General features: G+C 43.1%; 1 protein-coding gene across 1 annotated transcript in view; it reads left to right on the top strand.

Moving 5' to 3' along the window:
* The window catches only part of BMP5 (bone morphogenetic protein 5), a 788226-nt gene that overhangs the window by 451009 nt on the left and 310961 nt on the right, over positions 1-26256 (top strand). Inside the window, exon 3 of the mRNA XM_078647972.1 lies at positions 10639-10787. Within this exon, the coding sequence (XP_078504098.1) occupies positions 10639-10787 (149 nt within the window). The remainder of the gene's footprint in view (positions 1-10638; positions 10788-26256) is intronic.

Genomic DNA, 26256 nt, shown 5'->3' with positions numbered 1-26256 from the left:
GCGGTTGCAGGCGTGGCCAACCGCACTCATTTTTGGGGAGCAACACTTCTCTTTCCACAACATGCCGTGATCCATAGCAAGAGACAGAAAAGCACAGACGGGGGAAAAGAAGGAGGAAATGAAAGACGGAAATAAGTGCATAGGGAGGCAGTAGGGATGAAATAGTCACTAAAAAGGAAGGGTGCTTCTGTCAGTGGATTAGAGAGGCGTGGGTTAGTATCAAGAGAACGCAGCCTTGGTATGCAGCGCCTCGACTGTCCATAGCACCGGCCACGGGCTTCTGAGCAAATCTTTGGGCCCCGGAACTTATTCTTTTCCAAATTAAGCTCTGAATTTTCAGGATATTTCCATTGTTTGAGATTCACTCCACGTCCCTTTTTCAAATTAAGCTATTAAATAACAAATTGTTGATAACATAGATTGCTAAAAAACAGATGAAATACTATTTTCTGCTGGGGCTACAGTTCCCATTAAAATGTTCCTACCGCATCCCTTCCGTAATGGAAGGAATTAAACTCTAGTCTGTTCAGGAACAATTCTGAGTAAAGATGGGCGAGTCTACTGTGACTCAGCCTTGCACTGGACTCTCCAACATTAGCAAAAATTAATGGAGTTTTCAGAACTGAGATGCATTGGTCCAAATTATGGTAAATCAATAATACTGTAGATAGATCTGTGGAAGTGAGGTACTGAACGCATAAGTCTGATATGGCCTGGTAGATCCCTGAGTATTAGAATACGGCAAGGGTATTGTTGAGAATAATGATGCTTGCTTACCTCACGATAGACATTTAAGAACATAACATTGAACGGTGTGTGATTTTGTACTGTGCACACATGCAGTTGTTCTATCGTTTTTAGTTTAAACTTGACTAGGGGATTTTTAAACATTTGTTGAACTATTGTTTTGGCCATTTCTCTTGGTTTCTTTATTTTTCCTGATGCCATTGACATGCTTTTTTCTGTTGCCCTCTCCAAGTTGACTCGTCCACCCTGAGTTAGTTTCTGTTTTCGTTATTTCTATCCTCCCCAGGACGGCTCACATCTTCATACTATCCCCAAAATCCATTTCCCATTGCTTCATATAAAAAAATATATTTATCCATATGTTTTATTTAACCTTACTTGGATTTGTTGTGACTCTGTTGACTGTGTTGTCATGCCTGTAGATGGATGTGTGTTGACATAAACCTGAATAACATGTGAATTATATTCTCCAACACATTCCATGACATTATTCACATGCACTCACCTTCAGGCCTAGGCCACATTGGGTGACACACAAAAGGAAGGTAGGTACAATTGGTAATTTTTTCAAAATTGTTAACTAAAGATTGTTTTCCATATGTATTATGTGTTGGAATTAGTGAACGCAAAAATAGTACTTTTCTGTTTGAGAATGGGGTGTGGAATGGTAGATGAAGTGTTCATGGTATGGCGGTTGCTGTTGACACCCATTGGGGTCCTTCACATCTCCATATATTCAGTACTGGGCCCTCCATTTGATTGGGGGTTGTGCACTGAAAGCAGGTTGTTTGGGGGGTGAGTACCTGCAGATGGTTTTTGACCCCAGTTGCCTGTGGTGCCTGATAGTTCACCGTGCAAGTATACCATCCGCACAACTAACATTAGCCTGCAGTTTACTTTTTACTTTTTTATGTAAAAGAAAATAACTTCCCTTATAATCATTTTTAGGTCTCGTGACCTACAATGCGCGCAAGCGCATTGAGGGATCGAGAATTCAAGTGCTCGAAATCCTCGTCAAACCAAGGGCTTCGTTCCTTGCAGTTTTCTTGAAGTTCACGTGGCCACAGGCACGCGCTTTTGGGCCATAAACTCTGTTCCCCACAGCCTTACATTCATTTTTCCTCCCCCTCCCCAGCCAGCTTCCCCCAGGCCGTAGCAGCACTCCTCCCACACTCCCATACTTCAAAGGCTTATCACTTCACACGGCCGCAGGCCGTTCAAGGCTTATCACTTCACACGGCCGCAGGCCGTGCAACCAGAGCACTTCAGTTGGTGCGCAGCCCCCCTCCCAGCACTGCCTAGTTACTCTCGGCAGCCAACTTTCGTTTCATGGTGGAACAAACCTCACTGATAACTATCGTCTATTGTAGCGAACAACACCAGGTTCAACTTGTGACTTTAGGCGCTACACGCATCTTTGCAGGGTGTGTGCACAACCTAACGCCATTTTTTGTAGCTACCTTTACGAGTATCATTGGGTATTACGACCCTGTCTACGTGCCTTGAAGTAGCATCCTGATGGCTCAAGGCGCTTGCTCACAAGTCCGCACTCGATGCACTCTCTTATCTTCTCCTTCCTGCTACCCAGGCTCCGCATTTCACCCATTGAAATAACTTTAGAGCAGCATAAAAGGGTATACAAATAAAGTAATGTAACTAAACAGAACATATATTCTTAACTAAATGTGGCATATACATGGATAATATGTGGAACGTATGTAAGCATAACATACCATATGTAGAGTGCAGAGTGCAGATTCAGAGTGCTGTGTGCAGAGTGTAGTGTGCAGAGTGCAGATTGTGAGTGCAGATTGTGAGTGCAGATTGTGAGTGCAGATTCAGAGTGCAGATTCAGAGTGCAGATTCAGAGTGCAGATTCAGAGTGCAGATTGTGAGTGCAGATTCAGAGTGCAGATTCAGAGTGCAGATTCAGAGTGCAGATTCAGAGTGCAGATTGTGAGTGCAGATTGCGAGTGCAGATTGTGAGTGCAGATTGTGAGTGCAGATTCAGAGTGCAGATTGTGAGTGCAGATTGAGTGCAGATTGTGAGTGCAGATTGTGAGTGCAGATTGTGAGTGCAGATTCAGAGTGCAGATTCAGAGTGCAGATTCAGAGTGCAGATTCAGAGTGCAGAGTGCAGATTCAGAGTGCAGATGCAGAGTGCAGAGTGCAGATGCAGAGTGCAGAGTGCAGATGCAAAGTGCAGAGTGCAGATTCAGAGTGCAGATTTAGAGTGCAGATTCAGAGTGCAGATTGTGAGTGCAGAGTGCAGATTTAGAGTGCAGATTGTGAGTGCAGATTGTGAGTGCAGAGTGCAGATTCAGAGTTCAGAGTGCAGATTCAGAGTTCAGAGTGCAGATTCAGAGTTATGTTATGTTATGTTATGTTATTTTGTCTTTTGTATAGCGCAACGGCTACTCAAAAAGAGTGTCCCGGCGCTTTAGGTAAGGAAAGCTGCTTCACCATAACACAACACAATTAAAATGAGAAAGCAAGCCAAATACGGTAAGAAGGGCTACTGAGAGGCCTACTGCATAAACAGCCAGGTTTTAAGACCTCTCCTAAAGGCAAGAAGACTGGTGGCCCCCCGGAGTGAGAGCGGAAGCGAATTCCACATCTGTGGAGCCAGCAAACCGAAGGAGCGGCCGCCCAGGCGCGCTCTCTTCACTCGCGGGACAGCCGCCAGGAATAAAGATTCTGACCTCAACGAGCGGTATACACCCGTTACAACGGATCTTTTACTCCGCACTACCATTACAACGTGACCATTACTCCGCATACCATTACAACGCATTGCGCTGGGGGGCGCTCTAGGATAGGGAATAAGTATAATTTACTATCCAACACCTTCCCTAGGGTCCACGGGGACTGGAGTTAGAATAGTAAATTATACTTACCACTATCCAGCGCCCCAAGGCGCTATGCGTTGTAACGGTATGCGGAGTAAAAGTCGCGTTGTAATGGTCTGCGGAGTAATAGTATGCGTTATAACGTCATACATCCCAACGAGCGAGCCGGCTGGTAGAAGGTCAGTCTGTTTTGGAGGTATTTTGCTCCCACCGCATGGAGAGCCTTATAGGCCAAAGTCATTGCCTTAAAGGCAATCCGCTTGCGGATGGGTAGCCTATGCAGCGTCAGCAATAGACCAGAGGCGCTGGCACGTCTATTTAGACCGAAGATGGCCCGGGCCGCCGCGTTCTGCGCGACTTGAAGCCGCTGCAGCAGGTACTCTGGTAGGCCCAGGTAAAAACGTTAGCGTAATCCAACCTGGACCCAACCAGAGCCTGCACGGTCAGCTTCCTGTGTTCCTCAGACAGCAGAGGTAGAAACCTCCGCAGCATCTTTAGCAGGCCGAAGCAGGTGCCAGTCACCCCCAGGATCTGGGCTTTCATCGTTAGCCCCTTGTCCATCTTGACCCCCAAGTTCTTAGCCATTGGGGAAGAACAAGACGGGGGGAACATATCGATGGGCCACCAGGCCTGCCAGATTGGCTCCGTGTCGCACCCAAAGAAGAGTACCTCGGACTTATCGGAATTGCACTTGAGGCTGTTCAGTTGGAACCATTTAAAAACAGCCCCAAGGCAATTCCGGATACTCTCCCCATCAAAGTCTCCACCTCTCTCGCAGGAGAAGAGGAGCTGGGTGTCATCGGCATAGGATACGATCCGGGCACCGAACGACTCCGCCAACGCCGCCAGAGGGGTCATGAAGATGTTAAAGAGGGTCGGGCTCAATATAGAGCCCTGCGGGACCCCAACTCCCAGAGGCGGCATCACGGCGGTGTCTGAAGATGCCCAGACCGTTTGCCGGCGGCCAGCTAGAAAGGAGGAAAACCAGCTGAGCACCGTCCCCCGAAGGCCGATCTCATAGAGTCTTGCGAGAAGGCCATCATGGGGGACGGTGTCAAAGGCCGCCGACAGATCCAACAACACCAGCATGACTTTGCCCCCGGTATCCAACACCCCTTTGATGGTTTCCGAAACCTCGAGGAGCGCGGTCTCGGTGCTAAGGTTTGAGCGGAAGCCGGACTGGGTGGCATGCAGGATCTCGTGAGTCTCCAAGAAATTGGAGAGCACCGTCTGGACGTGCTTCTCCAAAATTTTTGCGAGAGCCGGCAGCAGAGAGATGGGCCTGTAGTTGACTGGGGCCTTCGGATCGAGACCCGGCTTTTTAAGCAGCGGGATAACCATTGCCTGCTTCCAGGCCGACGGGACCACTCCCTGGCTCAATGAGCGATTCAGAAGAGGGTTTGCCAATGGATTGATCACTTCCGCGAACTTACCCAGAAATTTAGCTGGGCAAGGGTCCAATGGCGAGCCCGATTTCAGATTGCCCATAAGCACTAAGGAGGCAGAGGCTGCCAAAGATGGAAACACAGCCAACGTAGCGCCTTGCGAGGCCGGAGGGAACATATCAACCTCAGGTTTAAACGGCCCTGCAGGTGCTCCAGGTGGAAAAGAGTCCTGTATGAGTTTAATCTTGCTTGTAAAAAAACAAGCAAGATCCGCCGCCCAGGAATCTGAGGGCACCGCTTCGGATGTGATGGACCGAGGGGAGATGAAGTGCAGATTCAGAGTGCAGATTCAGAGTGCAGATTCAGAGTGCAGATTCAGAGTGCAGATTTAGAGTGCAGATTCAGAGTGCAGATTCAGAGTGCAGATTTAGAGTGCAGATTGTGAGTGCAGAGTGCAGATTCAGAGTGCAGATTCAGAGTGCAGATTCAGAGTGCAGATGCAGAGTGCAGATTCAGAGTGCAGATTCAGAGTGCAGATTCAGAGTGCAGAGTGCAGATTCAGAGTGCAGAGTGCAGATTCAGAGTGCAGATTCAGAGTGCAGATTCAGAGTGCAGATTCAGAGTGCAGATTAAGAGTGCAGATTCAGAGTGCAGATTCAGAGTGCAGATTCAGAGTGCAGAGTGCAGATTCAGAGTGCAGATTCAGAGTGCAGAGTGCAGATTCAGAGTGCAGAGTGCAGATTGAGAGTGCAGATTGAGAGTGCAGATTCAGAGTGCAGATTCAGAGTGCAGATTCAGAGTGCAGAGTGCAGATTCAGAGTGCAGATTCAGAGTGCAGATTCAGAGTGCAGATTCAAAGTGCAGATTCAGAGTTCAGATTCAGAGTTCAGATTCAGAGTGCAGATTCAGAGTGCAGATTCAGAGTGCAGAGTGCAGATTCAGAGGGCAGATTCGGAGTGCAGAGTGCAGATTCAGAGTGCAGAGTGCAGATTCAGAGTGCAGAGTGCAGATTCAGAGTGCAGATTCAGAGTGCAGAGTGCAGATTCAGAGTGCAGAGTGCAGATTCAGAGTGCAGATTCAGAGTGCAGATTTAGAGTGCAGAGTGCAGAGTGCAGATTCAGAGTGCAGATTCAGAGTGCAGATTCAGAGTGCAGATTCAGAGTGCAGAGTGCAGATTCAGAGTGCAGAGTGCAGATTCAGAGTGCAGAGTGCAGATTCAGAGTGCAGATTCAGAGTGCAGATTCAGAGTGCAGAGTGCAGATTCAGAGTGCAGATTCAGAGTGCAGATTCAGAGTGCAGAGTGCAGAGTGCAGATTCAGAGTGCAGATTCAGAGTGCAGATTCAGAGTGCAGATTAAGAGTGCAGAGTGCAGAGTGCAGAGTGCAGAGTGCAGATTCAGAGTGCAGTTGCAGAAAGAACTCAGCAGCACCACCACAGCATCACTCAGCAGCACCACAGCATCACTCAGCACCACCACAGCATCACTCAGCACCACCACAGCATCACTCAGCACCACCACAGCATCACTCAGCACCACCACAGCATCACTCAGCACCACCACAGCATCACTCAGCACCACCACAGCATCACTCAGCACCACCACAGCACCACTCAGCGCAATCCCAGCATCACTCAGCACCACCACAGCATCACTCAGCACCACCACAGCATCAATCTGTGCAACCATTCAACAACAACTGGTTCAATTATGTTCTCTCAATGTTTCAAGCTTTATTACAAATGTCACAAAAAGATGTTATTTCACTTCTGTTCTTGGATTTTCATCACAATAAAATACACTGAACATAATCTTCACAAACGTTATTTACAAAAGTTTAAGCTATTGCCAATATAAATTACAATCACTTTTATTTAAGTATTAATTATTTAAAAATATTAAAAGCTGTTGCTATTTGTAATATCAATACATCTAAGTCACGTAAATACAAAACATGTTGCATTACAAATGCTATAGTCGTCACATGTGCGAAAGTTATAACTATTGGCATTGAAAATGACAAAGCTATTAATTTAGCTATTTTCAAAATCAACACATAAATAAAAAAATTGTCATTTACAAGACCAATAGCTCAAACTTTCATAATGCGAGACCTATTGCATTGCAAATGCTTGTTAAATAAGGGATGTTCCATTTCCTTTCTTTCCTTGAAGAACCTTTTGACAACGTTCTCACTTATGGTGGGAAACACCTGTCACTCGAGGTTAACACAGATCACACAGTGGCACATAGGCCCCTAAATATGATGGCAGGGGAGAAGGCGTATAACATGAAGAGGTTCCATTTGGATGTACGACGTTACGACGCGTACCATAACAACGCGTGCTTTAACAACGCATCCCTTACAACGCAAGTCGTTACCACCACTTGCGTTGAGGGCGCGGATTGAGAATAGTATAATTTACTATTCTAACACGAGTCCCCGTGGACACTAGGGAAGGTGTTGGAATAGTAAATATACTATTCTCAATCCTCTAGCGCACTCCAGCGCAAGTCGTGGTTACGACTTGCGTTGTAACGGACGCGTTGTGAAAGCCTTGCGGAGTAAAATCCGCGTTGTAAAGGATGTTCCCCGTTCCATTCAGGCCACAGCTAAAGTAGGCCAGATACTGTGGCATTTTGCTACATACCATTTGCAAAGCGAAACCAAAGGGGATGATGGACGGAGCGCTGTAGCAAATCAAACAATCACCCCCAGTCAACCGATCTGGGTTTAATCCATCATCATTCTTTAGCTCACTCCACCACCCCGGTTCAGACATGCCCATATGCAAACCAGCCTGACCCTGTGCCTCATGGGTATCGCTTTACATACCATTTGCAGGCCTCAAACACAGAAGCAGAGGCAAATACAGCAACTTGATCAGTTGGTCTCGCCATTCAAGAACCCAGTCATGTTGGCCTAAAGGGAGGGAAAGCAGACACTTAGCAATTTAAAGAGCTCCTGTATATGTAGAATTATCCACCGCTGTCATATGTGGCAAACCAGATACCCAGTATCTGTGACACCAACAACAAGGTGGCCATGGCCTTCAACGTTCTGCAGCCAGGACACTTGTGTAAAGTGGTGTGTGTGCCACGTTAAGCAGGAATCATCTTCAGAGTGTCAGAAAGGGGAAATAACATTATATACAATGTACGCCACCATTCTCCAGCTTCCCTTTTGTGGTTCCAGCCTATTGAGCCACGCACCCCTCCAGCAGCAGGACGCCAACCCTTACTGCAGGGTGCGAACATGTCCTGTGCAGTGACAAGTGGCATTTAATGGTAATATTCGATGGGGATGTCACCATAGCAGGCATGGACCGGATTCATTGTATTGCAACGGCACAAAACTGCTTAGAAGTCTCAGTAGAAGTGGGGGAGCTATGGCAACAAGCTTAAAGGGCATTGCAGTATCTCTGGCAGAAGTCAATATCATTGGGACTAAACAGGTGATTGCTGCACTTAAATGAAATAGTTTTTGTATTCAAAAGCTTACTCAATTGCTTGAGCAGCAGGAGCTGACACATATACAAATGTCCTGTTTTTCTGTGTTTCAGGAATCTGCAAACCCAAAAATGCTATATTTGATGTCTAACTTCACTTAAATTTGCATGTTTATACAACTCATGAAATTAAAGAGAGGATGGGGCATAACAGCCGGAGCTGCTTACTTCGGAAGTGGGGAATCAGGTTCGAGTTTCGGGGTTGCTCAAAATTCTGTGATTCTGAGAGAATCTTTAAATCAGCCCGTGCCTAAAAATATATTGAATGTGTCCTTGTGTAATGTAATTGGTTCTCATATAAAGAGCTCCAATCCCTTTGGGTCAAGTTTGCACTATATAAAACTGTAAACAAAAAAATCCTCTACTAGCATCACTGTACCTCTCGCATGTGTAATTGCAGGTTGTCTAATGCTGCATATTTTCTATACTATATTACTTCCTACCTATTCTACTTGCAACGCAGCATTCTTTTAACATTTACTCTTTATAAAAAATGTATACATCTGCAATCATTTCAATCAAGAACATACCATCCACGTAGGCCCTTAAGGCGATGATGTCACAAACAATAAAAAGAACAATTGATCTTGGCAGTACCCTAGATAAAGAGATTTAGAAAGAGTAATTATAAACAGGATGTGGGGTACTGATGGAGAGGGGTGTGGACTGGATTCGTAGAAGAGGACATTCAAAATATATTCTCAGGTGCAAAAAGGTAAATCGGAGACCCCTCAATGCATAACATTTGAGCTGTAGGTTTAGGCCCAACCTCGTAGAAAGGCGATGATGACATGGGATGTATCTATGTCCCTCTTCACAGATGGACAGCTTCAGACCCATAATCACAAGAATGCAAGGCCTTTTCAAGAAAGTTGTCGAATTCTGTTGGAGTCATGAATTTCCATTTACGATTGTACTTTCTCAACTCTGCCCTGGGCATGCTAAGTGACGCACATGGTGCACGTTTCTGTGTCTTAGACGACGTATGAGTGAATGAATGAATGAATGAATGACTACGCACTTATATAGCGCATGGCTACCCGTATGCATCCCAGCGCTTTAGGCAACCAAGTCATTTCCCAGCGGCTCAGGAAAACAGAAAGGTTTTTAGAAGTTTCCTGAACCTGAGGTGGTTGGCTTCCAATCGGATGGTATCGGGAAGCTGGTTCCAGAACTTCGCCGCCTGCAAAGAGAAGCGTCTACCACCCATACGTGTTCTCTTGAGTGCACCTCACTTCGCACAGTTCCCTCTCAATGTCATGTTTGTATGAAAATGCTGTAAACATGGTTTTTCCTGAATACAGCTGTGACATCAGCCTCGGTCGGTAGTAGGAGTTCCTGCAGGGCGGTGACGTGGGGAGGGGGAGGGGCAGGGTGGGGGTAGTAATGTATGGATCAAGGAGTTTAACAGGTAAGTAAACATATAAATAAATAAAATGAATTTCATTGCGCGCACTGCATCTTATTTGGTGATGCAGTCCATACATTACTACACCCCACCCTGTCCCTCCCCCTCCCCACGTCACCGTACTGCAGGAACTCCTACTACCGACCGCGGCTGCGTGACATTTAAGTTTTTAGACATTGGACTGTTGAAGTTATGTTAACTAATATCGGGCCACAAGACATCACGAACCAGGTCCAAGATGCAACTGGAATAAAGTGTGTAAGTGTGCTTAATGCAGTTCAGCAGATGTCCAAACGCTCACATGAAAAGCTCGAATTTATGCAATTGGATGCAAGAAGTCTACTGAAATTTCCACCAGGAACTGTTTGTGCCAAAAGGATTGTTTGAATGAGGCCCCCTGTCCTTAGACTCCAAATAGTCAAGAGCTGTATTAGTATATGTGAGAAGTATTCAATTAATCCACTTCAGCCATTGGAAGTGCTTCTGGAAATACTCCTTTTTGTTTTGATGTGTGGTTCTTAAATCATTTGCAAATATTTAGTTAAAGTTCAGACATCTTATTGAACTTGGCGGCAGCATCTCTTCATACTTCCAAGCATTTCTACATAAACATGGATAGAGGGAAATTTTTTAAAGGCCTAATACTGTTCTGCAAGTCAAAATGTTTTCACATCCTTACCCTATGAAATTGTTCTCTGTTCCTTACTTAAGCTCCTTCCCTCTTATTTGCATGTTTATTTAGGGATGCAGATCTATTCCTGTTAGACACGCGGAACGTGCATGCCTATGACGTGGGCTGGCTTGTCTTCGACATCACTGTAACCAGCAATCACTGGGTGATTAATCCACAGAACAATCTGGGCCTGCAACTCTGTGCTGAGACAGGAGATGGTAAGCAATCTTACATAACCTTACTTGGAATATATTTAATTATTTCAGGTAAAATAAATAAATTGCCGAGTTATTAATGCATGAAACTAATGTTTAATTTAGTATTAAATTCCTAGTGTCACCGAGGAATGCTTGACAGTTAGTCTGTTTGTATGAACCATGTTTGGTTTGGCATTTTTAACCTGCCTCAGAAAAGGTTCTAGACGACAGACACTACTTCCTGAGACTAACGTGAACAGGATGAAGAATAATGGAGACTCCTCTTTCCTGTCATCATTCCAAGCCAATCATGTTTCTTAAATGTTGATGTAGCCCCTCCCATTTCTTCTTATTCTTGGGCGCTGTGTGGGTTTGTCAGGGGATGGGAAATGACTGAGGCTAAGTTGACCTGCATTCTTCCGAACATCTGAAAGAAGATAACATTCTTGTGTAAATTAGCCCGGGGAGTAATCCATTCTTTTAACACTTTAGTAACGGCGTCCCTCTATTGTGTCAGACATGAAATTCTGGACAGGTTTAACATTTTGTTCTTTCACAGCTGGAACGGTAAATGCATCACGGCCGATTATAAAGTGCACAGTGGTGGTAAAATAAACCTTTGTCCACGCTATATCCCCGTCTATAGCACTCTTTTCGTTATTTAAATTAAATAGGCAAATTATACTTTTTAGTGGCCACAGAAGTCTGCTGTGTTTAAGCTACATTTGCATAGTTTACATATTATGTACTTCATACGTGAGCTCTAGACAGCCTCCGCTAAAATAAAGATCATTTATGTACATTCGATCATTTCATGATCTTGGTTAGAGATTGAGTCACTTCAACTACCTTTCTTAAGGTTTTATCTTCATTCACCAATGTCTTGATGCAACCAAACTGGTTCACATTTAGCATAAACCTTTTTCTTTGTATCAGGTTATACTTTCGAAGTCCATAAATATGAGTGCATTGATGTACTCATAGCACCATTTTCTTGGTCACACCTTGCATTGTCAATGACATGTTCATTAAGTTATGTTACACACTGTTGTAATTCTAGCAGTTCACTAAAAATACTAAATATCTCAGTGCCCTCCCATCCTCAGCTCTTTTCAAGGAAGGGCGATTCATCACTGAAGTACACCTGGTTTTCAGACTCCTGGGAACTCACTCAAGAGAGTCCATGAGAGGTGCCTACTAAAAATGTTACCTCAAGGGACTACCTGTACAAAGCTTTCGAACTGTGCTACCTGATATCTTTTCTCCAGTTCTGTGTTTAAACTCCTCTGTCCTCAGGTGCCAACTCCCAACTCTATTTCACTGCACCATCAACAACCTAGAGCTCAGTGCCACTGCTGCTAGAATCTTCTGCACAACTGCGCTCACAGAAACACATGTGTTACAGGCAGACATACGCTAGAAATACAAGAAACCCCTAATATAGATCATCCTGATTTGGCAAACAATCCAGTACTACATAAAGAATGTACCTGCACGTGCATCAAAGTAGGCTTTTGTGATTCCTTATTTGCGATTTTTAAGGAATCGCAATTAAGAAATCGCAAAAGCCTATGCATGTAGGAATCAATATAAAAATAGAGATTCCTACACATTCCTTAATTACGACTTGTAAATTGCGAGTCGCAATTAAGGAATGCCGTTCCATTCATTCCTATGGGCCTCAAGGGCCATAGGAATGAATTGGAGATTGCATGAGCAAGTTGCGAATACCAGGCGGTACTCGCTAATTGCTCATTCAATTTCAAGGGTGCCAGGGTGTCAAAATGACACCCTGTTGCATCCCTGAAATTGATCTGTGCACATATGTTGCACACACACATGCCCTAAGGGCATGTGTGTGCGCAACATGAAACTTTGAAAAATGCACAAAAGTGCATTTTTCAAAGTTTTTGAAAATATTTGCACCCCTATTAGCGAAATCGCTATTTTTTTTACTTTAATGCATTGCATTTAAGGAATCTCAATTTTGGATTCCTTAAATGCAATCGCAATTTAAGTAATCACAAATTAGAGATTCCTTAAATTGCGATTTTTGCATTTGGGATGATGCATCCCAACTGCAAAAATACTGGACGCAAAGGGGCAGATTCTGAGAATCTGCCCGTTTGCAACCGGTTTTTGCTTTGATGCATGTGGGTCGTAGTTCTGAAACTCTCAGCAAGCAAGTATTACCCTTTCTGTATACATTGACCTCCTATGAGTACTAAAGATCATTACACTAACATGGGTATAGTAAAGAAAAAAAAACACTCTTAGACAGGGCAGAGAAGAGAAAGAGACATCATGTTGGGTGACATGTCCTCTTAAAAAGAAGAAATAGTAGTATAGAATTTTTTAATGACTAAGTAGTGTTAACCATTGATCGTGTCTCAATGATGTTGTTCTCTACCGCTTATGACAATCTCATAATTGATGAATATATTAATGAAAACACTTGACAGACCTATGTTTGACGGTGCCATAATCCTCTAATGCCTTCCATCCTCTGCATCCTTCTAATTACTGTTTGAATACTGGGTAAGTGTAACTCTGCCTCCTGGAGTTCTACAGTGGTTGAGTATAGAAATAAGGGTCACTTGAGGTGTAAGCCTCATTTGCCTATGCGAGAGCCATGTCCTCTTTTACTTAGGCAAAGATAAGTGTTTGTGCTGTGTGGTCAAGTTGAAGGGTTGTATCATTGTATTTATTATTTGTATTGCCTTTTGCTAACGCTGATCTATCCAAGAAGAGCAATGCATTTCTTGTCCTGTTTGCTGCAAACCAGACTTACATGCAAGATTGAGTGTGAGTTTAAAATCAATTATTACTATTATATAAGGGATAAAGTAGCCCCTGCCGTACATGATAAGAATATTGCAAGTCACCAACGAGTTCCATAACCATATAAAGTTATGGACATATGAGGTGACTTGCAATAGCCTTATCGTGTATGGCAAGGGGTACTTTATCCCATATAATACTTGGTCACCCACCATCTTTCCCACAAACTACTTAAAACAGAGTGTGTACCATTTAATTGGAAAGAGAAACCATGCTTGTGAACATGAAGAATAAAAATAGAAACTCTACTGCAAAACTAAACACATCAAAAACCTGCTAGATACTTTTTGAAAAAAGATACTAGAAACAGTTCATTGCAAGTCAGTTTTAAAAAAATGGCTGCAGTAGTATGGATCAGGTGAAACAAATGCAATACAATTGTTTGGATGATTTAAGCTCAAATCATTGTTTATTCCTAACAAAAAAGAAACATACATCGAACTGAACATAACAACTATTGAAATGCTATATTCCATTGTTGTTGAAAGAAACATGTGAGCACATAATCAACATTAAACAGACCAGCTGCATACTTAGATGAGGAATATCGTGTTAAAACCACAGTTATTTTGCAATAAATCTGCAGAAGCATTCTTGAACCTTTACATTTCTCACAAGTACAAGTCCTTTTTTAATACAAAAGGATTTCATCATACTCCAAGTATAAAAGCATGACTTATATTCAAGTTAAAATCTTGAATGAAACGTAATCCTCTTCGTGTACTTCAATAGTAGAATATGCTGCTATTACTATGATTTACTATAAACTACATGTAAAATCTCAAATATTTATGGCAATTTGGCATCACCGATGATTGCCCATGTAACACATTTCTAAAATAGAACAAGCATTGGCAAAGGCAATAGGTCCCACCTTTGAGACCTGTTGGTTTTGCCAATGGTTTTCAGCTTCGCTGCCTAAAATGCATGACGCTGTGCAGCAGGTCAAAAGTAAAAAAAAAAAAAGCCTGTGACACTGTTGGCCGTGTCATTCTGTAGGCGTGAGCAGCGGGCATGCGCACACCTACAAAAGAATGTTTTTTTTTTTAAAGAAGTCGGGTGGGAGAGGGTTGTAAAACAGGGAAGGTGTGAGGAATGCCGAAGCAACATGGTTGAGAACATGAAAGCAATAGGGAGGGAATAAACAAAAGCAACACAGGGGAAGCAAAGGGGAGAAGCACACAGAGGTGAACACAAGAGGAACAGGAGCAGGGAAAAGAAGTCAGAAAACAGAGCTGCACAAATGGCAAGGGGAGAGATATACATGAGGGAGATGGCTCGAAAACACACATACTCTAAGGTAGTGCTTCCCACAAAAGAAAAAAGTATTGCTTGAAAAGCAAGCAGAGGAAGCAGGGATTTCACCCTATCAAAGAGATTATAAAGAGACAATGCTCCATGAGAGGGCCAAACATTAAGGCTGACAAGGTGGGACATGAAAAAGAGCCACATGGAAAGCCAAGCAATGGTAAGCAATGGACAGGCTCCAAAACCCCCTATGTTCATGGTGAGAACAATATGCTTCACAACAGATAGCACATGCGCTGCTCAACCTAAAAAACAGTGATTCCATTTGCAACTTGGGATGGCTATTTGTGTCTAGTGGTGTTTGTTAATTTAACAGGGTATTCTCTTTTTCAATTGTGATGTCTTGAATCTTACAGGATAGCTTGTCGTATATGTAGTGCAGAATATTGTTCTGCATGAATGATCCTTATTGGAAAGAATTGTATCTATCGGACCATAGTGTTGAAACAAAAAATGTGAAACTGAAAAGTACCCAAATTGCTATATGATGAATAAAGACTGCAAGCTTTAAACATAAATAGTGATTACTTATGTGCCTGTATTCTGCATATTACAACAATGTATGTTTTACACAAACTATTTCACTCTGGTATTTCAAAGACACATGAGCAGATTTACTGAGACTTTTCACCACCGTAAACCAATGCAAAGTCACTCAAAGTAAAGAAAAGTCTTGAAAGACTATTTACTTAGGAACACAAAAAGATGATGGACAGAATGATGAACATTGTCAAACATTCACCTGCAGTCACAGATCTGGTTTAAATCCATCGTTTTTCGGATCACCATCCCATTTCAGACCCAGCTATAAGCAAATCAGTCTTGACGCTGCTCCCTATGGGAACAGTCCAGTCTGGTGCAAACTACAACCAGGTCCTTCCTAGACCTGAAAACAAGCATCTTTGGACCGGTTTCAGGTAATATGGAAAGCGAGGCATTCATCGATGGAAATTAAATATCGTCTTCATCAACAGATTCACCCGTTGTGAACTCTGCATCAACCAGTCTTGCAAATACGCAGTTAAACAGGCCCTGAGACCTAGGCCCGGGAATTGCTGATTGATAGGTCACCGATGGGAGAGTAAATAGCTGGCAGGCAAACACCTGGGCAGGAAACTCTTGATCAATCCCACAGATAGGCGCAGCAACATCCCAATGGACAGTGGAGATTGCCCCAGTAATGGAACACTGAAGCTTGCCATTCAAGCACTGCAAAATCTACAAAGAAACATGCATAAAGAGGGAGGTGCCCCTGATCAGGAGTGGTTTTCGAATGGCTCCCATGATTAATATCTGGTTTATGTAATTCACTGCTGCCAGTTATCAATGTGTTTCTATTGGTATGTGGGGGTTATACAATTGGAGATCACCTGCTGTAAAAACGCAGTCCTTAAACTGGGTAGAAGGCAAGTAAATAAGGAGGTATTGGTTGTCAATAGTGAACTTAAGGGACAACAGTCCCCATGTACAGTAATTGTCGAAATGCATGAGTCAGGTAGTGTACATGAAAAATAAACTAGAGGGGGAAAGTTAATATGGAAAACGAAGCATACATTGATGGAAATGAAATAGTGTCATTATTAACAGATTAGCCCGTTTTGAAGTGTATATCAACCTCAACTCACAAATATGCAGTTAGGCATAACCTGAGACCTAGGCTCTGGAATTACGGATTGATAGGTCACAGGTGGGAGGGTGCATAGATGGCAGGCAAATACTCAGGGAGGGAACTCTTGATCAATCCCTCCGATAGGTGCAGCAACATTACAATGGTCAGGGGAGATTTCCCCAATAAAGCACAAATGGCAGAGTACGCATGCTCCTAAAAATCCCATAAAGTCAAATGCCACATGAGTTAGCCAATCAGGACCTAGCCTGAAGGATATGCTCAAATGTGGGTCCTGTACTCGCTGTGCCACTGGATTTAAGCTAGCCTGGCTGATGAGGGGTGATACTTTGAAACTGGTACCACAATACTTGTTTCTGGTCCAGGAAGGACCTGGCCTGGAACTTCGGGCTGTACTGTTCCCATGGGGAGCAGGGTCAAGACTGATTTGCATATGGCTGGGTTCAAATTGGGGTGGCATGGTGAGCAAAAGAATGATGGGTTTAACCCAGATCTCTTGACTGTGGGTCAGTGTTTGAAAAGTGTCAGCACTCCATCCATCATCTTGTTGTGTTTGCTAAGGCTATTTATTTACCAGTGCAAAACAATTTTGCGCTGGAAAAGTGCTTCGTAGCACAAATAGCACTTTTGGAACCGTTGCTCTATTTTTTTTCCAATGGTTGAATTACATTGCTGATAGATGGGCGTTCCAGGACAAGCACCCTTTTTTATGCCAATCCCTATCTTCTAAAATTTTCCGATCAAGCTTTGCATAAAAAATAACTTGTCCTTGATGCAAGCGCAAAGTTGGAGATATATATTTATTTTCTAAACAGTTCACAAGTTTTGTGTGTGCTGCCCTGTACAGCACACATCCAATGTGTGAGATGTTTTAAAAATGGTCTATCAACAGTATTTTGTACTGTAAGTGTGTACTTCAAGTGTAAAGCTGTGTGTGTGTGTGGTGCTTGGCAGACAGATGGAGGATCAGGGAAGGGGATAAAAGCAGCAACAGGAAATATTTAGTAAATATGACTCTCCTCTTCTTTCTGTCACTTGTGCAATGCAGCGTCAACAACTTTATGCTCCATTGTTCTTGACCTGAACTTGTGACTATTCCCCAGTCTAGCACAAACAGATAACAGCAATTGGCACTTTGTACTCTTAGGTGCAACCCTGAACTAAGTCTTTGGAATTGCATATCTCTTGTTCTACTGATTAGATTTTTGACATTTTGGTCTTGATTTGTTTCTTACATTTTATTTCTCTAAATTGGTGTGGGAGTTTCCTTGTGTTATGTTTTCACTGTATTACTGTTTGTGTGGTGCATAAATACTTTACTCATTGCCTCCAAGCTAAGCCCGACTGCCTTTGTGCAAAGCTCCCAGAGGGTTACGCACTGGTTAATTTAGTGACTTTTGTGATTCACCCAGACAAGATTATGGTTGTTGCTTGAGAAAGGGGTTTCAAACCCCTCAATCAAAAATCCAATTTCTCACATCTTCTCATTGTGATTGTGCCTAGGTGGCTACAGATATCACAGGAGACAGGAGGCTTTTGTTCCCCAGGTCTCTTTTTATAATTAACTATTAAATGGCAGGGTCACCCTGATCCCTTTCAAGTTAATAAAGTTCTTGAACCCTCTTCCACTGCCCTTCCTGAGCTGATGTGTGACACATTCCTCTCACCTATGTCTCGCTGACGAAAGGCCTAAGCCAGTTGTTTGCTCTGAGTTCAGTTTTCACAACTCATGTTATGTTATGTTACATGATTTGTATAGTGCATGGCTGCTCCTTCAGGACTAAAAAACCCACACCCGCCTCTGGTGTGTAAGCTCCGGTCAAAAAGCAACCATAATCCTTGTCAGGGTAAGGCACAAGCAACCCCAAATTAACCTGTGCTCAGCCCACTGGTAGCTTGGTACAGGACAGTCAGGCTTAACATAGAGTCAATGTGTAAAGTGTTCAAACTGTAAAACAGTGAAAACACCACACAAAAAGATCCCACACAAGTTTAGAAAAATTGAACAAAATGTAATAAATAAAACAAGACCAAAACCACAAAAATCCACTCAGTAGTTGTCAGTCCATGCGGGCGAACAATGTTCGCTGTGCAGAGAGACAGGGCTTGCGGCGGGTCACGCTGATGTTCGATGTGAGTGGCGTGGTTCCAATGTGAACCGACCCGTTCACTGTCATGAAGACCTCAAAAGCTTTTTACTTATTTATTGCCTGGATATTACTGTTTTGTAAAGTGGCCCCTTCAAGCATTGATGAGCGTGCATGGTGTAGCTCTTGCAGGGATTCTTTCTGTCGATTCAACTAGAGGCTATAGCAGTGTAAAACTGCAACACACTGACTTGTTGATTCTCAGCAATGTGGTAAGAGTTTTTTGTGTGTACATGTTTTTCTTGACATTTGTACCATATATTAAACAATAATGGCATACTGTTACAACCGTGCAGGGTAATACACTGAATTACAAACACATGGATAATCCCACCTCCCTAATCCAAAATTACTTTCCCCTTTCCCATATGTTTTCAAACATCAGACATTGCGCCACATATAATCTGGCCAAATTTGGGGGAGCCCCGTTAATAGCTTTGCCTAAAAATACTGCCATCAGACCCTTATGGATTAGAGGTAGTTTTACACGGATCACAGTGATGTATCAGTAGCATCCCGGAGTCGTAGAACGTGTGCCCTAACACATCTATCACAATTTTTGCCTTGTCTAAAATTACGTGTTCCATCTATTTCAGTCTGCTGTATATGGACATCATCCCTGAATGTGGGGTGATGGTGAAACGTGGCTTTATTGTAAAGAAACCCACATAAACGTGACATCTGCGTGTATGGAGCTACCAATTCAAATTTCCCATGTTATTTTTGTTCTGGGCACATGGCTACTCTGTGGTCAGACTGAGACTTTTCGTGGAAAAGCCTTTGACACCAACTTAATTAAAAAAAAGGCCAAAAAATATATAGGCATGTGCTGAAATGTATACATACATTTGAGCACATGTGGCAGGTAGGCGGACTGACCAGTATGGCATACTTAAAACCTTGAAGCATTGGCAATAGAAAAGGATCAGCATTTATTCGAGAGTTAAATAACAATGTGGTGGAAATATGAGTATGGGACATGACAGGCCTGGGATCGTGTCCTTATTGAGAAATCTAAATTTTGCTTGTGTCATTTGAAACACATGCGAAACATAAACAGCGTAGGGTGTCTCTTACATAGGGTTTGCCATATTTTTCAAACTGAAAACAATCACATTATGAGATGGCATAATATATAAATATTTAGGCTCTCGAAAAATTTAGATTGCGCTTTACCCAAGTCAGTCACCCTTGTGTTTTAAAAATTAGATTTTTACAGTTTGGTATGATGGAATTTAAACCACCCTGGGATTCGCACGTTGACATTGAAGGCATTTTGGCCAACATACATCAAAGGAAAAACCAGTCGCAAACGGGCAGATTCTCAGAATCTGACCCTTTGCGACCAGTATTTTTGCATTTGGAATGCATCATCCCAAATGCAAAAATCGCAATTTAAGAAATCGCAAAATTGTGATTACTTAAATTGCGATTCCTTAAATGCTATGCATCAAAGTAAAAACAATTTTGATTTCGCCACTAGGGGGAGCAAATTACCATGAAGATGAACTTTATGGTAATTTGCAAAAATGTTGAAAAATGCAATAAAGTGCATTTTTCAAAGTTCCATTTTACACACACACATGCCCTTGGGACATGTGTGTGTGCAAGATGTACTCATATGCTGATTTCAGGGGTGCAACAGGGTGTCCTTTTGACACTCTGGCACCCTTGAAATTGCATTCTCAATTTGCGATTCTCTAATTGAGAATCACAAATTGAGAATGTCTTCCCAATCATTCCTATGAGGCCCATAGGAATGAATGGGGAGGTATTCCTTAATTGCGATTTGCAATTTATGAGTCGCAATTAAGGAATTTTTAGAAATCGCAATTTTTTTAGCGATTTCTACATGCATAGGCTTTTGCGATTCCTTAATAATCGCAATTAAGGAATCGCAGAAGCCTACCTTGATGCTTGTGCCCCTTGATGTTTATTTGTGTTCCACAAATAGTGCAATTTTAGGCTATTTGATTTGCACAGGCCCACTTAGAGATGTAAGCAGGTACAATATTTGTAGCCTCTGTTTAATATAAAAAGGGTCAGAACTGTAAAAAGGATGCAGTCACCAGTTGTTTAAACTCACCTTGTGGACAGCTGAGATCAAGACTAGGGAAATATTTTTAAAAACACAAAGAATGCATGGATCAAATAGACAGGGAGGAACACTATATGGCTATGAACTTTGACATGTGGATCATTTATTTAATTATATATTTATATATTTTATTTATTTTATTTATAAAGTTTTATATAGTGCAAACAAGATCCAGAAGGATATCAGAGCACTTTACAATATCATGGAAGGAAGAACATATATGCAATATCAATATCAGGTAGAGAGAAAAAAAAATGAATGGTCGCAGGATGCAGGACAATCTCACCCAGGAGGGTAAAACAATAAACAGGTGTAAGCGGGCAACGAGGGGGGGGGGTCACAGTGTGCAGTAAAGAGGATCCATAACAAATGGAGGTACCATGATAGTAGGAACATTTTCAACGAGCAAGTGAGCCTACATTAGGAATTAGGAATTGTTTGGCTTCCAATTTGAAAGCCTTCGTTGAAGAGAATCTGCATACTTCCATTGGAAGAGAGTTCCATATCTTTGGGACAGCGCCAGAGAAGGCTCGGTGACAAGTTCTTTTTTTGTTAAGGATGAGTGGTTTCAAGAGGAAGTTAGTGGCGCTTCTTGAGGCTCATACACCAAAGGATAGTTCAAGTTTTTGAGCAAGGTACCTGGGAGTATTGAAGTGAAGGGCTTTGTGCGCCAGAAAGGCAATCTTTAACTGAATTTGTGATTCATAGGGCAGCCATTTGAGAGATTTTATGACTGGGGATATATGTTCAGATCTTTTGGTGCCTGTGACCAGTATAACCGCAGCATTCAGTGATGATCTTAGTGGAGCCAGGGTGTATTTTGGAAGGCCACAGAGGGTAGCACTGCCGTAGTCTAGCCTCGGCAAGACAAGCGCTGGAACCACCTGCTTGAAATCTTTTAGTGGAAGGAAAGGTTTGCTCCCTTACATACATTGCTGATATGATTTTCCATATTCAGGTGCTTGCCTATGGTGACTCCGAGAGATTTGGCTGATTCTATGATGAGAGGAGTGCAGTTGAAAGCAGTAAGGTGACTTAGTCATAGGTCTAGCTTGGGGATGTGGTTTGGAAGGAGATGAGCAGGAGTTCCGTTTTGGAAGTGTTAAGCAGGAGATGGTTCTCCATTAACCAGTTTTGAGTAGACGTTAGGGTAGTGTTGAGAGAGTTGATGTTTTCCAGGGATGAGAATTTCTAAAAAAGTTGCGTGTCATCCGCATTCATGCGGAAGAGAATGTTCATGGAGTTTAATGAGTTATCAAGAAGTTCCAGGAAAAGGTTGAAGAGTACAGGAGATAGAGAGGACCCTTGGTGGACCCCCATAAGTACAGGAGAGGGCTGGGAGTGAGGGCTGGGAGAGAAAGTGGTTAGCCTTGACTCTTTGTGACCTGTGATGTAGGAAAGACGAGAACCAATGTGGCGCTTGATCAGCGAAACCCCCTCTGTTTTGCAGGATGGATAGGAGGTTATCATGATTAACTGTGTCAAATGCGGAGGAAAGGTCAAGGAGGATCAGGAGTCAGGATTCGTTTCGGTCAAGCATTTTTAAAACGTCATCCATAACGTGAGTGAGAGCCGATTCGGTGCTGTGCCCCTTCCTAAAGCCTGATTGATGCTGGTTTAGGAAGTTGGTAATTCTCTATGTGACCACAAAGTTGGGATTGAACACATTTTTCTAGAAGTTTTGCTAGGGTGGGGATGTTGGAAATGGGGCGGAAGATATTGAGATCAGATTTGTCAGCGTTAAGTTTCTTTAGAATAGGTGAAACCTGGGCTGCTTTTAGGCAATTGGGGATCGTGCCTTGTGATAGAGAAGCATTCACAATCCTTGTCCAGGTGGGGATGAGTGCATTCTTGATTTTTTTGAAGATGGTCAAGGGCAACGGGGCACTGAAGTGGTTGGAAGGACTGATATTCTGAAGAATCTTGTGAATATCATTTTCACTAAATGGGGTAAAAGTGCCCCATGACGCATTGTTCTTGGTGTTCTTGGTGGTTGATTAGCGCTTTTCAGAGGGGTCACGGGGGAGGCGGCCCTAGAAGGCAAAAAGCTTGGAGTCGAGGTCAGTGGAGATGAGTCTTGATTTCTCAGAGAAGACCTGTCAGGGAGCTTTAGGGGGTCTGTTATGGCATTGAGTCTCAGGTCAGGAGGCCAGCAGACTAGCCCTTTGAGTCATTCTGTGGTCCTGGGTTAAAGATGGGTTGCAGGTCCAGTGCTTTCTCCACAGGCAAGAGATCAGTAGGTCAGCATGGCAAGGTAGCAGCTCCTTCAGAGTAGCAGTCCAGCAGAGTGGCAGTCTTTTCAGCAGATCAGCAGTCTTTCTTCCTGCCAAAGTATCCACAGGTCTGGAAGAGTACTAAAGTGGTGGTATCTGATGTCCTTCTTTTATACACGGGTGCCCTGGTTCTGGAAGGTGGAAGAAGTTTCTAGACAGTGTCTTTGAAGCGCATGGAATACCCTACCTCCCCTACCTTGGATCCGAGCTCGCTAAAGTGACAATGCATTTGCCTCTCCTTGGCAGTGATTTTGTTCCTCCAGGAGTTCGAACCTACTGTAAGCAGGCAATTGCTAGTCTGAACCCAGTTAACACTTCCCGGAATATCAAGAGTCCATTTCCTCCTGATGGCTGCAGCACAACTGTGCTCCACTAATTCCATGTGTGCTGTTAAAACCTGATCTCCAAAAATGTGATCCTTAGAGTCAGTAGAGTGTCCCTCCCACTACCAGGAATATGCTCCCCTGGGCCAGTTCCCAATCCACCTCAGGGACACTGCACCCCAGTGGAGTAACAAGCTAGTTAGATGAGAGGCAACATATAAAAAACAGAGCAATGTGTAAGCATTCAACGAGACAACATATTCAAGTGCTGTTATTCGTCTTTTATTTTCAGCTGTGCAAAGTACACAGATGATGAAACCAGCCAACGCATTTCACCCAACCATGGGCTTCTTCAGGGCTAAGAAAATATTTGGCGATGAAAGTAATCGTTCAAATGTGGTCAATATTACAGCGAGAACTATTACTTCTAATTCAAGAATAGAGAAACTCTCGGGTAGGATGGGGATTCTCACTGAGTAAACCCGAATCCCATATGAACCGCGAGGTGTCAGAGGAGCCGTGTCCGGTGGCCGTCTTTCAGGCAGTAGAGTTAGCGCCAGTTCCCCAATCCACCTCAGGGACACTGTGCCCCAGTGGAGTAACCTCAGAATCCTGAACCCCCTGGTGCATGTCAACCCCCTCCTTGAAGCAGGGCCCCAAATCTGTGTGTGTGTGTTCCTCACTCTCAGTGCTGGACACTACATTTTTGCTGCCACCATCTAGGCTGGCCAAAGCCCTACTGGTTTCCCAATCCAACCCCAGTTCTCTCATTTTAAGCTCATGATCTAAGATCATTTTCCTTTCCTGCATGGCCATTCTTTTGTCTTCTATTTCCCCCTCCATCCAGAGCTTTTCCAACTCAAACTTCCTTGCTTCCCGCCTGTCCTCCAGCTCCTCTGGGGACATGCGGCTGCTGCCTAGCCTGGAGGGTTACCCCTTCCCAAAAGCACATCCACCCTAGAAATAGGCTCTGATATACTTGTCATAACATCAGACGTCACATCCGCTTTCAGGGAACTTAAAGAATTGGCAGGGAACTTCGGTGTAATATCGGGATATAAGCTCAACGTCTCGAAGACCCAGGTGATTCAGACACCCGGTATGGCAACATCGGATGCTCCAGTAGTTCCAGTCGCTACGTATTTGGGGGTTCGTATATCTTCGGTAGTTGATACGATCCCGGACCTAAATATTCTTCCGGTTATAGATGATGTCAACACCAAATTAGAGCGACTAGACAGTCTGCATCTATCTTTATATGGACGTTGTAGTGCTCTTAAGATGCTAGTTCTTCCTAAGTTTTTATATTTATTTAGGACCATCCCTCTTCTGATCTCCCAAACAAGTCTAATCAAAGCAGATAGGGTTTGCCACAGATTTTTGTGGGGTTATAGGCGATCTCGCAGGGCTCCCAAATGGATGTGCCTCCCTCGTGATCGAGGGGGCTGGTCGGTTCCTAGTCTTGTTATATATTCTTGGGTTGCAATGCTTCAAGCAATTGGCGTGTTGATTTGTGGGGATAAATTGAATGTTCCCATATGTAATAGTCCGACTATCTATGAGATTGGATTGGGGTCTGCTGCAAAAGGGATTTTCCTGGAGGTCCTTGAACCCAGTTATTATAAGAGAACGCGCTTCAAAGTCTTGATAGCTGCATGGACTATTTTGCGATTGATTAGGCGGAAAATAGGTATACCCAATTTAAATCTGCATGTGCCGTTTAAAGCCACTCGAATGTTTCCTAGTATCTTTCAGGACCATATTATGCACAGCTGGCAAATTAAAAGGTATCGGTAGGCTGGGAGACTTGGTGGAGGATGGTGTCGTTTTAACTTATAGTGACATTAGAGATAAATTTCAGCTATCTCCTCGTGATTTTTTTAAGTATCTACAAATCCAAAGCTTTAATCAAAAATGCTTGAAGAAAACACCTGGTATGCTGGAGAAAGTACCACCTATTGATGTATTCAAGAAGAGAAGTAGAATAGGGATACTGTACCTATATATAGCCTCAACATTTTCGGATGATTTGACAGCTCAAAGTGACAAGTGGGAATCGAAATTAGGAATTGCTAAAGTCAATCTATCCCCGGTGTTAGAACTTGCCAGGCAGGTTATTGTGTCGCGCTCACTTAAGACACAAAGTTATATGGCAATGTTTGATCTATATTACACACCTACTAAGATTGCAAAATGGGGTGCCATAAAGGGAAATCTTTGTGCTCGTTGTGGGTTGTTGGCAGCAGATTCAATACATATGTTCTTTTCTTGTCAATCACTTCGTGGCTTTCTTGATGATATAGAGTGTTTTATTAATAATATACTAAAGATTAGATGTACAATGACACCAGCACTTGTGATCTTCGGGGTAGATGTTGGAAATACAATATCCGGAAGCTATGCTGCAAATGAGTCAGCTCTTATATTCATTGCTATGTCTCAGGTCCGGCTGTGCATAACCTCTCAGTGGCTGTCTCCGGATGCCCCAACATTTGTACAGTGGCGCGCAAGATTACTAGCTATATATAGGCTAGAATTCTCTGTGTTCTCTCGTAAAGGGGGAGGAGGCGTCAATGTGCAACCCGAATTTGGGCACCAGTGGCGGAATGGATTACATAAAGGAAAATGAATGCTTAGGCCACATATCAGTGATATCTGTGCTACTATTTTTTATTCTGCCTCTGTATTGCTTTTTTCAGTCCTAATTTTCAGGAATGATTTTTTGCTTATTGTTTGGATAACCTGTCTAATGATTGTATATTTGTATTCTGTATTTCTAAACCAATTATGCTGTATAAGTAGGAACCTGTGTTATTTACTGTCTGGTCTCAATAAAAAAAAAAAATAAAAAAAAATAGGCTCTTCCGCCTCTC

The sequence above is a fragment of the Lissotriton helveticus genome, chromosome 6 (genome assembly GCF_964261635.1).
Source record: "Lissotriton helveticus chromosome 6, aLisHel1.1, whole genome shotgun sequence".
NCBI classification, from domain to species: Eukaryota; Metazoa; Chordata; class Amphibia; order Caudata; family Salamandridae; genus Lissotriton; species Lissotriton helveticus.
This window is presented reverse-complemented; position numbering and strand designations above follow the sequence as displayed.